General features: G+C 38.7%; 1 protein-coding gene and 1 pseudogene across 7 annotated transcripts in view; one reads left to right on the plus strand and one right to left on the minus strand.

The window, feature by feature from the left end:
- PLEKHA3 (pleckstrin homology domain containing A3) overlaps positions 1-12,288 on the minus strand; it is a 30,834-nt gene that overhangs the window by 7,123 nt on the left and 11,423 nt on the right. For all 7 annotated transcript variants that reach the window (XM_081579522.1, XM_081579517.1, XM_081579521.1 and 4 more), the window contains exons 3-5: positions 7,589-7,744; positions 4,345-4,481; positions 2,670-2,834 (exon numbers count right to left, since the gene is read on the minus strand). In XM_081579522.1, the coding sequence (XP_081435648.1) occupies positions 2,670-2,834; positions 4,345-4,481; positions 7,589-7,744 (458 nt within the window). The remainder of the gene's footprint in view (positions 1-2,669; positions 2,835-4,344; positions 4,482-7,588; positions 7,745-12,288) is intronic.
- LOC145542471 (small ribosomal subunit protein eS26 pseudogene) lies at positions 11,274-11,811 on the plus strand (annotated as a pseudogene).

Consider the following 12,288-nt stretch of genomic DNA (forward strand, 5'->3'; position numbering starts at 1 on the left):
GTAGAAAAAAAGCAAAGTTTTTATTAAAACTAAGGATGGTTGTTTTAAATACAGAAGCTCAAAAGTCTTAGAAGTTAGTTCAAGTCTAACAGTTGTGTTATGTAAAGGCCTTCTACAGTTGCTCTGAGAAATCCCTGTTGAAATGAGAATTAAGACCCACCCAATTTGTAGTCCAGGGATATTTAATATGATTAAAATAAAGATGCAACTGGACATTAACAACTCCTTTAAGAGAAATCACTTCCTTTAGGATTACTAACCCAGCAACACTCCCACTACAAGTATCACTCAATTTATGGATCAAAATGACAAGTGTTAAACTTCCATGATGATTTGAGACATAACTGAATGCAAGCTAATTTAAAGAGAGACATGAGATTAACTATGCTAAGCAGTTATAAAGATCAAGTTAATTTTGGAATTCTCAAATCTTTCAGCTTTTTCATTTATTTGTGTCATTAAAAAAAAAAAGAAAAATTTCCCTTGAAGACTATCTGACCTGACTTTCTATGTTATGTGTCTGCAGAACTATTTACCATAAGCCACAATTTTTGCTTTAAGAATGAAGTAAAATAGCACAGTGAGGAAAAATAAGTGGCCTCTAACCAATATTTCCTAGATTAACTTACTGGATTTTTTGTAATGTTTCCACTGATAAAAGACTTTAGTTTAAAAGAGACAGTTATTATGGTTTACATAAAATGCACATATGACCTCTCTGGACTACAGAACATTCATAACAGAAAGCATTTTCCTCAGAAGTTCAATGCAGAAATCAGGTAGGTCTGAGGTGTTTTCATTATATTTGACTCTATAAAACAAAATACCTTATAAAAAAATAATTGACATCTTAAAAAAAGTACTGTGTACCCCTTATATATCAAGCTCAGGAACATAGTACTACATACATCCCAAAAGATTAGGGTTTTCTGTTCAATTATAATGTTATTTAGCAGTTCACAGTACACCTAAAATTGCACTAAAAAGCAACACTGTCAAACTGCATTCTATCAAACGCCATAATCCTGTGAGTTGTTATTTAAAAATATACAGAAGGGTTCAACCATCAAATAATTTCAGAAACACACCACCTCTCCTCAGAGATTCACATGCACTTCAGCATAAACGAGGTTCTAAGAAGTCCTATGACAGAGAAACCCAATTTGTTTAACTTAACCTAGCTGCTGCTGCTGCTGCTAAGTCGCTTCAGTCGTGTCCGACTCTGTGTGACCCCATAGACGGCAGCCCACCAGGCTCCGCCGTCCCTGGGATTCTCCAAGCAAGAATACTGGAGTGGGTTGCCATTTCCTTCTCCAGTGCATGAAAGGGAAAAGTGAAAGTGAAGTCGCTCAGTCGTGTCTGACTCTTAGCGACCCCATGGACTGCAGCCTACCAGGCTCCTCCACCCATGGGATTTCCCAGGCAAGAGTACTGGAGTGGGGTGCCATTGCCTTCTCCACTTAACCTAGCACTCCCAGACTAATTTGGCCATAAAACTCACTTTCATGGTATACTTATCTCAGAGGATGCTGTTGGTCCACCATAAATTAATTAGAAAACTATGATCTAAGTGGGGCTTCCCAGGTGGCACTCCTGGTAAAGAACCTGCCTGCTAATGCAGGAGACTGAGAGACGCAGGTTCGATCCCTGGGTTGGGAGGGTCCCCTGGAGAAGCACATGGCGACCCATAATACTATTCCCATAGTCTTGATTGGAGAATCCCATGGACACAGAAGCCTGGTGGGCTACAGTCCACAGGGTTGCAGAGTTGGATGTGAGTGAAGCAACTTAGTATGCACCCACGATCTAAATAAATATAAGTAATAATCATTACTAATTCTCATATGACTAAATTTGCTGTGGTGGGTAAGAAAATCTTGGAATAAGTTGTACCCTATTATTTCTGCCAACAATTAAGCCTTCAGGTAACTGCTAAAATAAAAGCCAGGTAGCATTCTTCCTCCTAAAAAAGGGCTCATGAAGTTTGATTTGAAAAAATGTAAGGTTTCATCAAAACTTATCTCATCTCCAAGTTTCCCCACAGCATGCTAAAGGAAGTTTATTACCTTGAAAAGCTCAATGAAGCCACCACCCTCGGCAAAAAGAGTACTTGCTGTTCGGAGTAAGAACCTAACGTTTAACCTAACATTTAAACAGGTTAGATCTCCTCTGATGTAAAAATAACACATGTACTTTAGAGATGAAAAAAATAAAGTCCAGAGAGATTAAGTACCTTGCCTCTTTGGAAGGTTCAAATCCAAATGCCAACTACAAAATACTGTCTCCCTTGTAACATGGTGTTTCAAACTCATTCAACTCCTTTAAAGATCTGCTTAATTTTAACCCCTTGTGAGTAAGACATAACCCTCTTGTGGTGCTTTTACCAAATAGAAGCATGCTCCCCAATCTTTAATGTCACAGCTCCCCAGAGTTCTACATTTTCCTGGTATGCTGGGGTAAATGGCACAGCCCTTCCAAGGAGAGGGGGTCAAGACCCTGGCACACACTGACCCCATCAACTGAGAGGCTCCCATACAAAATCTGAGCACAGTCAAGAAATTCAACCTGCTGACTCTTTCCCTCCCCCACTGCCAGTTTCCAGCCTTAAAAATAAACACAAAAACAAAGCTACATGCAATATCGTTGGAAGAAAAACCACAAGTCCCAACCATTTGAACAGGGGAAGGTGATACAGGAGAAACTAAGGGATCCGGATGGGATAGCTGAAACATCTCGGGTTTAAACTTGGCATTCGCTATCTTCACACATTCCTCAAGCGTTGTGATGAATGTATTACACGTGGCACTAAGTAGAGAAGAGGCTTCATTCATGTTCTGAAAAACAATATGCAAAGAGTTGAACAGACTCATACACAATTATGTGGATTCATATACCATCTTATAATCAAGTAATAAACGTTACCTTCAGTGGACACCTTATTAGATTATGTTCAAATCTATTTAAAATACATTACCTTAGAAAACTAAATCAATGAACGAATAAAAATTATCTGTCTCTCAGGCAAACAATATATGAAATTAGACTCCATGAAAAAATAACTCTTATACTTAAACCAAGAATCACATTGAAAAACTGTGTACAAAAATTTATCTTAAAAAAACCTAACCTACATTGTAAGCCTCCAACTATCAGAATTCCAAAGGTGATCACAGTAGTGGAATACCATGACGATGACTTAAGAGGCAGGCAGAATTCATGTCTACCCTATGCGCATTATCATACCATTTCTCCCTTGGTAGAATACAAACTCCAAGGTTTTTTGTAAGACAGCAGAGTGCCCTGCCCCTGGGGGATGAATATAGACTAGTATAAGTCAGTCACATCAATTCCGTGACCCTTTGTCAAATACTCATTTTTCCTAGTTTCCACTGACTCAGACTAAAAAGATGGTAAGTCTGCTGGGGTTCTGGAATTTTCATTCTCTGATAAAAGCCAAGGATAGCAAATTGAGACTCTCTCTCTACCATGACCACCCCCACTGCCTCCTGCTTCTATGAGACCTTGCAGTAGCATAGAAGGCTTAGCATGAGGAGAAAAAACCAACATACCAAGAATGGCAGAGTGGAAGGAAGGAACAAGATTGGGTTCCTGACACTGTCCCTGAGCCACTGGAGCAGATATGAGGGCACCTGCCTCTGGAGAGCCTGCAATGAAGCAGCAAGTGCCTTCAAGTTTAACATACCTACATCCAGAAACAACTGCCATGATCCTTCCCCAGGAGGAGAAGGCCACAGTAGAAGCAAGAAGGTTTCATGTTCCACTTCTCCCAAGTCAGGCAAAAGGGGACTGGGAACCATGCTGGCCTTTCACCTACAGAGCAGTAAGGCTCACTGGTCCTACTTTATCAGAAAGAATGAGACTATTTCATAGCCAGGTCTCATAAATCTGAATTTTGATTCTTACATCACTGGTCTAAGAGGATTTTTTTTCAAGTTCTTTTATAAAGCCAAATTATTAACCCTCAATAGCTAAGCTAGAACCTTATTACAAAAGAAAGAACAAACCAGCTGTCCAGTGAACTCATGCAGTCAGTCTAGGGAAGTGCCTGTAATGCTTCTTCCCCACCCCAACCATCAAATTATCAACTAGCTACAAAGACAGGCTTTGATTCCTTGGAGAAATGTGCTGCCTGCTGCTTTATTCTGGTTATACAGACCAAATCTAAAAGATCATACACGTTTCCAGATAGTCTACAGTACAAGAGGTCTGAAGCGGAGAATAACTTGTCTTGAAAATGCTCCTCGGTCACCTTATATGAAGGTGCTCACCCACCGTGTGTGCAGAAAAGCATAACCAGACATGAAAGGATCATCCTGAATATACCTCTATGCTGAGAGATGAATGACTCTCATCATGGTGAACAAATTCTTGGATTGTATGAACTTGCTTCATCAGGAGGTCACAGTAGAGGCGAAGTTCAGACATTTTGGTTTTCAGAGACTCACTGGTTTCACTTATTTCTGAAAGGAACACATGCAAACATTCAAACAGACCATTTTCATATTTTAGGGGCTAAGCAACAAAATGGAATCATTAAAAAGTAAGGCAATAGATATAAGTACCTATAGCTTAGGAGGCATGAGATCTTGAAAACAGAATGTAAAGTTTTTCCCTGAGGAAACATCATCTTTTTAGATATCTAGAAAAAGCTGGCAGTCTGACATGAAGTTTAGGTAGATTAATTTCCAGAGAGCAGTTGATGACAATGAATGCCTTATACAGGATATTTCCATTCCATTATTCATCTTTCATTTAATAAGTGCTTGTATTTTTTTTTTGTAAATTGGCTTTTCTTGTCCTTTACAGTTTTCCTTCACAGTCCTTTTTCCAGTTCTGATTTTTGTTTTTCTCTTAATAATATATAAATTGAAAATTTGTAAAAGTTTTTATGCATTAAAAATAGCAATCTTTCATCCATGCAAAATACTACAGATATTTTTCAAGATCTGTCAGCTTTCTTTCACTTTTCTTTACTGTATTTCGGTATATAGAAGTTTTTAACTTTTATGTTGTTAAACTGCTCTATATAAGCATTTATTTTCTTTTGTTCCTTTCACAGCTTCATTTTCATATAACATTGTTTTAAGAATCTGTTTTAATTAAGAACCTACTTTTCTTTATTATCTCCAGACACACTAAACATCAGCCATAATCTTAGCCACTCACTTACCAATACCTTCTAAATAGATGTGTAAGCAGCAGAGAAAGGAAAAGTAGTACACACAGTAGATCCTGGTGCTTCTCCAGATTTCTGGAGCCAGTGGCACTGTTTTGCGGTGCTAGCTACAAAGCCCCTATAGCCGGAGTGGACCAAAGCAGCTCAGATCTATGTGCCCATTTAACCTAACCTAAGTTAATTTATACCCAAGTTTAAGGCCATTCTTTCTTTTTTATTGTAGTTATATTATATACACACACACATATATATAACAAAATTTACTATTTTAACCATTTTTAAATATACAATTCGATGGCATTAAGACAATGCACATTATTATACAACCATTACTACCATATGGCAGAAAGTGAAGAACTAAAGAGCCTCTTGAAAGTGAAAGAGAAGAATGAAAAAATTGGCTTAAAGCTCAACATTCAGAAAACTAAGACCATGGCACCCAGTCCCATCACTTCATGGCAGATAGATGGGCAAACAGTGGAAACAGTGGCTGACTTTATTTTTTTGGGCTCCAAAATCACTGCTGATGGTGATTGCAGCCATGAAATTAAAAGACGCTTACTCCTTGGAAGGAAAGCTATGACCAACCTAGACAGCATATTAAAAAGCAGAGACATTACTTTGCCAACAAAGGTCTGTCTAGTCAGCTGGAGAAGGAAATGGCAAACCACTCCAGTATTCTTGCTGTCTAGTCAAGGCTATGGTTTTTCCAGTGGTCATGTATGGATGTGAGTTGGACTATAAGGAAAGCTGAGCGCCGTAGAATTGATGCTTTTGAACTGTGGTGTTGGAGAAGACTCTTGAGAATCCCTTGGACTGCAAAGAGATCCAATCAGTCCATCCTAAAGGAGATCAGTCCTGGGTGTTCATTGGAAGGACTGATGTTGAAGCTGAAACGCCAATACTTTGGCCACCTGATGCAAAGAGCTGACTCATTGGAAAAGACCCTGATGCTGGGAAAGATTGAGGGCAGGAGGAGAAGGGGACAATAGAGGATGAGATGGTTGGATGGCATCATCGACTCGATGGACATGAGTTTGGGTAAACTCCGGGAGTTGGTGATGGACAGGGAGGCCTGGCATGCTGCGGTTCATGGGGTCACAAAGAGTCGGACACAACTGAGTGACTGAACTGAACTGATTACTACCATCCATCTCCAGAACTTTTTCATTTTCCCCAACTGAAACTCTACACACATTAAACACTAACTCCCCTTTTCCCCCTCCCTTAATCCCTAGAAATCACCATTCTTTGTCTCTATGAAACAAAGACACAGATGTGGAATTATACAATATTTGTCCTTTTGTGACTGGCTTATTTCATTTAGCGTATATTCAAGATTCATCAATGTAGGATTTATCAGAATTTCCTTCCTTTACAAGGCTGAATAATATTCCACCCTATGTACATATCATACTATGCTTACCCATTCACCCAATTATAAACATTTGGATTGTTTCTATCTTTTGGCGATTTTGACTACTCATTCTCTCTTATCCTACCCTTAACCATACTTTATCCATGATGTTCCTTCCATATATTTGAAAAGTGTTTAAATTCAACCCTTAGCTTTCGTTTTTCAATATCCATATTTAGTTGCTTTCACTAATTTAAATAACTTCTACTGTTTTTAATTATAGAAGTAATACCTATTCTGAAAAATTCTGAAAATCAAGAAATATACAGGAAAAAACCCTGCACTCTCACAAGCAAGATATAAATACTGTTATTATTTTCACATTATATTTGCATATAACTGAACTAATACCATAAATTATTTGCTTGGCTTTTTATTTTTCTTTTTGGCCTTGCTGCAAGGCTTGGGGATCTTAGTTTCCTTACCAGGGATTGAACTTGGGGCCATGGCAGTGAAAGCACCAAGTCCTAACCACTGGACTGCAATGGAATTCCCTTGCTTTGCTTTTGAATTGGCAATACGTGAACATGGTAAAGTCAAAAGGTACAGTCAAAGGGTATAAAGTGAAAAGTGAGTCTTTTTTACGTAAATTTCCTTTGCAAAGGTAAGAACTTGACCAATACTTACATATTTTTCCTGAGCTGGCCAAGGAATGGCTATGTAATTTTCAATATTGCTCTTTTTAATTAAGTATCATATGACTTTGGGCATTTCCTCACATCATCAAAATTCCTCCTAAACATTTTACTGGCTACATAATATATCAGCCTACAGAAGCACTATATAATTTACTTAACCTTTCCCCTAAATTTAATCCTTGGCAATATTTAGAAATTTTTTCATTATAATGAACATTTATGTACACAGATCAACATTTCTGATTATTTCTCTGGAATAAATTACTATAAGTGAACATAACAATTTACATTTATGTTTAAGAAAATATTTCCACCATGAAGGAAAAATGTAGTCACCTTTTTCTTTTTTAGTCCTTGTATCAGTCAAACAGGCTTTGGAGCTCCCCAGAGCAACCAGCCACCTCTGTCTCTCAGCTGCATTCACTGCCTTCATGTAGAAATGCTGCTCTCCTGGAATGATTAATTCCATTCTCGTGTTGTCGGCTGAATGGACTATGATGATAAACAAAGGTGAGATACAGTCACGGACTTAAGTAATTTGGGGAAAAGCAAATCATCACTCACTGTTAGAAATTTCAGACCTAAACAACAAACTCTGATTCAAGATGCAGGCAGTACCACCTCCCTAAGGGGCTATCCAGGGGCACCCTCTAAGCCACCATTCTCACATACATCCAGGTGGGCAGTCAAGTGGTAGCAGCATATGAAGAGAAAACTGCCAAAAAATAACTACTGAAATGTGAGATCTAAGAACTCCCTCCCTTGGGACCACCTGTACCACTGCCACACTTCCCACACTTTTTTTTTTTACTAATTTCTTTGAAAGCAGTTTGTGTTTTGGGACACTCCCACCACCCACCCAAATCTAGGATAGTGCTTGGCATACAGATAAAGTGCAGTAAATGGTAACTAAAGTAACCTTCCGTCAGAACAAGAGTCCTCAACCAATGAGCATCTCATAAGAACTGCGAAAACAGGAGCATTTTGAAGATCTCCTCTTCCTCTCCCACACTACCCCTAACCTGGATCTCAGACAAAAGAAAGCTAGCCAAGAATTATACTGAGCCAATCCTCATTCTTTGCTGTAAGATTAATTTCTGTCATATTGTCATTAATCAACAAATATTTACTCTGCTCAGAGCAGTGCTTGCAGAGGGGAAGATAGAAAAGGGGGAAGAAAGGTGTCTTTGCTCTAACAGAGGAAATAATTTTATCCAGGCAACAAACTAATACGCTAAAAATAAAGCACTGAAATGTTGAACTCTTTGGTATAGAGACATCATGTGTGATTATAATGAAAGGTAAGCAGCAGCAGAAAGTGAAAAAGTTGAAGAAGGATCCAATGACAGCAGACCTTGGTTAAGAGAAAAATAGCACAAGAAAAGGCCTAGATGAAGAACTGAACACAATATGTATTGAGGATTATCAGTAGACAGGCCTAAATAGAGCCTTGTGTTGAATTACAAAATAATGATATATTCATGAATAAACAAGCTGAGTGGAGTCAAATGATGAGGGGCCCAGAAAGTTTGGCAGAAGCCCTAACTTAGATGACCAATTACTGAAAATACTGACCAGATGCTCAGTGTACTATGGCAAATAAGTGCCACAAAAGTTTTGTTATCCTATTATTCTACTTATAAAGACCATTCTTGGATATTTTGTTGTTCGGTCACCAAGTCATGTCCGACTCTTTGCGACCTCATGGAATGCAGCACACCAGTCTTCCCTGTCCTTCACTATCTCCCAAGTTTCCTCAAACTCATGTCCATTGAGTCGGTGATGCCATCCAACCATCTCATCCTCTGTCACCCTCTTCTTCTGCCCTCAAACTTTCTCAGCTTCAGGGTCTTTTTCAATCAGTCGGCTCTTCCCATTAGGTTGCCAAAGTACCGGAAAGCATCAGTTCTTCCAATGAATATTCAAGGTTGATTTCCTTTAGGATTGACTGATTTGATCTCCTTGCTGACCAAGGGACTCTCAAGAGTCTTCTTCGGCACAATTCACAATTCGAAAGCATCAATTATTCAGAGTTTAGCCTTCTTTATGGTCCAACTCTCACGTCCATACATGACTACTGGAAAAATCACAGCTTTGACTATATGGACCTTTGTCAGCAAAGTGATATCTCTGCTTTTTAATACATTGTTTAGGTTTGTGATAGGTATTCTTCCAAGGAGCAAGCATCTTTTAATTTCATGGCTGCAGTCATTGTCCACAGTGATTTTGGGAGTCCAAGAAAATAAAATCTGTCACTGCTTCCACTTTTTCCCCATCTATTTGCCATGAAGTGATGGGTCTGGATGCCATGATCTTAGTTTTTTGAATGCTGAGTTTTAAGCCAGCTTTTTTATTCTCCTATTTTACCCTCATCAAGAGGCCTTTTAGTTCCGCTACATCCTTTATAGTTATTATAAAATATTGGCTACATTCCCTGGCTGTACAATACATCCTTGTAGCTTATTTATTTCATACACAGTAGCTTGTACCTCTTAATCCCTTACCCCTATTTTACTCCTTCTCTCTCTCTGCTCCCCACTGGTAACTACTAGCTTGCTCTCTACATCTCTAAGTCTGCTTCCTTATACCTTGCTATTTTAACAAAGGTCAAGAATAATATTTTCTAGGACCTCCTGGCAGTCCAGGGGTTAAGACTCCACATTCCCAATGCAGAGGGCACAGGTTCAATCCCTGGTCTGGGAACCAAGATCCCACATGCCTCATGGAGGAGCCAAAAAAAAAAATTTGACATTTTCTTTAATAGCCATTAATGTTGAATGCATGAACAGTCAATGCCTCCCTTAGCAACTCCACTCCAGTTCTAGATATGTACTGAAGAGAAACACATATATATGTTCAACAAAACAAAAAGGGGCTTCCCTGGTGGTCCAGCGGCTAAGATTCCACCCTTAGAATCCAGGGGCCCAGGTTCAATCCCGGGTCAGGGAACTAGATCCCACATGCCACAACTAAAGATCCTGTGTGCTTCAACTAACACCTAGTGCAGTCAAATAAAGAAATAAAAATATTAAAAAAAAAAAACAAAACAAATATATGAGAATGCTTATGGCAGCTTTACTTATTATAGTCCCTAAACTGAAAAAATACAAACACCCATCAATACTAGAATGGAGAGCCAAATTGTGGGACAATCGCACAATAAAAATATTACACATCAATAAGAATGGTGACTGTTACACAGAACAATTTAGATGGCTTTCACAAACATAATGTTGAGTTAAAGAAGCCAGACACACACAAAAATACTGATCTATTTCACTTATAAAATGCTCAAAAGCAGACATTACTTATCTATGGTGATAAAAGTCAGATTAATGGTAACCTTTTAGAGAGATTAGTGGCTCAGGGAACATGATTATTATCCCAGCATCTGGAATGCTGACAATATTCTAATTCTTGATTTGGGTGGTAATTACACAATTCAGTACTCTGGCATTCATAATGCTGAATATTGAAGATTTATGCCCACTTCTGTATCTTATTCTTTAAACAAACAAGGACAATAAAAATGCTGCCATGGCTTGAAAAAGTTCTAACGTTGCCTTAGAATTCTGCCACTAACAGTCTTTTAAATATCCTCAAGGTTGTCAAATCTTTGAACTTTGAATGTAACTTGATTTCTGACAAGAGTCTATATCTCATTTGGAATTAAATCTGAGGAATAAGATTAAATAAAACCATCATTTTTAAAATAAAAATTCATGCTTTGAATGTGGTTTTCTTGTGTGATTTACAAAAATAAACAAAATTACACCTCATATAGTTCAGGGACTATGCATGTAACAGTCCCACCAGGGTGAAGTGTTCCTGTATCTTATGTAGGCATGAACCCCTGTATGGTTTAACACTCCTTCCTCTAGTGCTTTATCTTTTCCTTCAATTCTCTTCGAAGAATTCAATACTTTTCATTATCATTTTGTCTGTTCTCTCCTACCTGCTTGCACCCCACGTACCCCAACTACACACACAAATGAACCAATGGTCCACAAAACCTTCCTTTATGAAAATTACAGCAGGACTTAAACCACTTTATTTCTCCCCTTTCAAAAAAGCACAGTATGGAAAAAAAAATGGGGAGGGTAACTTTACAGTAGAGAAATCTGATAGACACTGCCTCAGCCAGGTGGTCAACGTTAATGTCAAGAGTAATGTGTCAGCTCTCTCAGGTCCTAACTCCCAAGATGACCAGAAAAGAAGGAACAACACTCGTGCCTAAAAGGGCTATAGCCATGTGCAGCCTATTCACTGCACCAACTCTGTCCATTGTGTGCCCAAGGACACCATTAAGGCCATTCAAACATTCATCACTGAAAACAGAGTAGAGGCTGCAGCCATCAAGGACATTTCAGGAGCGAGCGTTCTATGCCTATGTGCTTCCCCAGCTGTACTTACATTGAAACTACATTACTGCATGAGTTGTGCCAGTCACAGCCAAATAGTCAGGAATCATTCTCATGATGCCCAGATGGACCAAACACCCCTGACCCCAGTTTAGACCTGTAGAAGCTGCCCCATGACCTCCACCAAAGCCCATGTAAGGAGCGAAGTCCTTACACACGGAAGAAAAACCATCTTCTCCAAAAAAATTAAAATAGAAATTATACTTGGGGAAAAAAAGTGGGCTATCATGTTGATAGCAAGTACTCCTGATACGATGTGATGAGAATAGCACTTTGCCTCTGTGATCTTCCGCCCTAAAACCCATAAGCCCAGTCTAATCATGGGGAAAACATCAGACAAATTCCAACAGAGGGACTTCCTACAATATTCCTGATAGTACTCCTGCAAACTCTCAAGATCACAAAAAAAGAAGAAGAAAAGGAAAACATCTCTATAACCCAGAAGAGCTTATGTGCAGTTCAGCAAAAAACCAGAGTTTACAACTTTGAGTTCATACTTCACAAAAAATCTACTTCGCTGGCCTCATCTTCTTTGAGTTGAGCTTCCAATCTTTACAATACTTTTCAATGAGAATGAGAAACACACACACACACACACACACACACACACACACA

Source organism: Giraffa tippelskirchi, chromosome 3, assembly GCF_054371585.1.
Source record: "Giraffa tippelskirchi isolate mGirTip1 chromosome 3, T2T-mGirTip1v1.2.pri, whole genome shotgun sequence".
Taxonomy (NCBI): domain Eukaryota; kingdom Metazoa; phylum Chordata; class Mammalia; order Artiodactyla; family Giraffidae; genus Giraffa; species Giraffa tippelskirchi.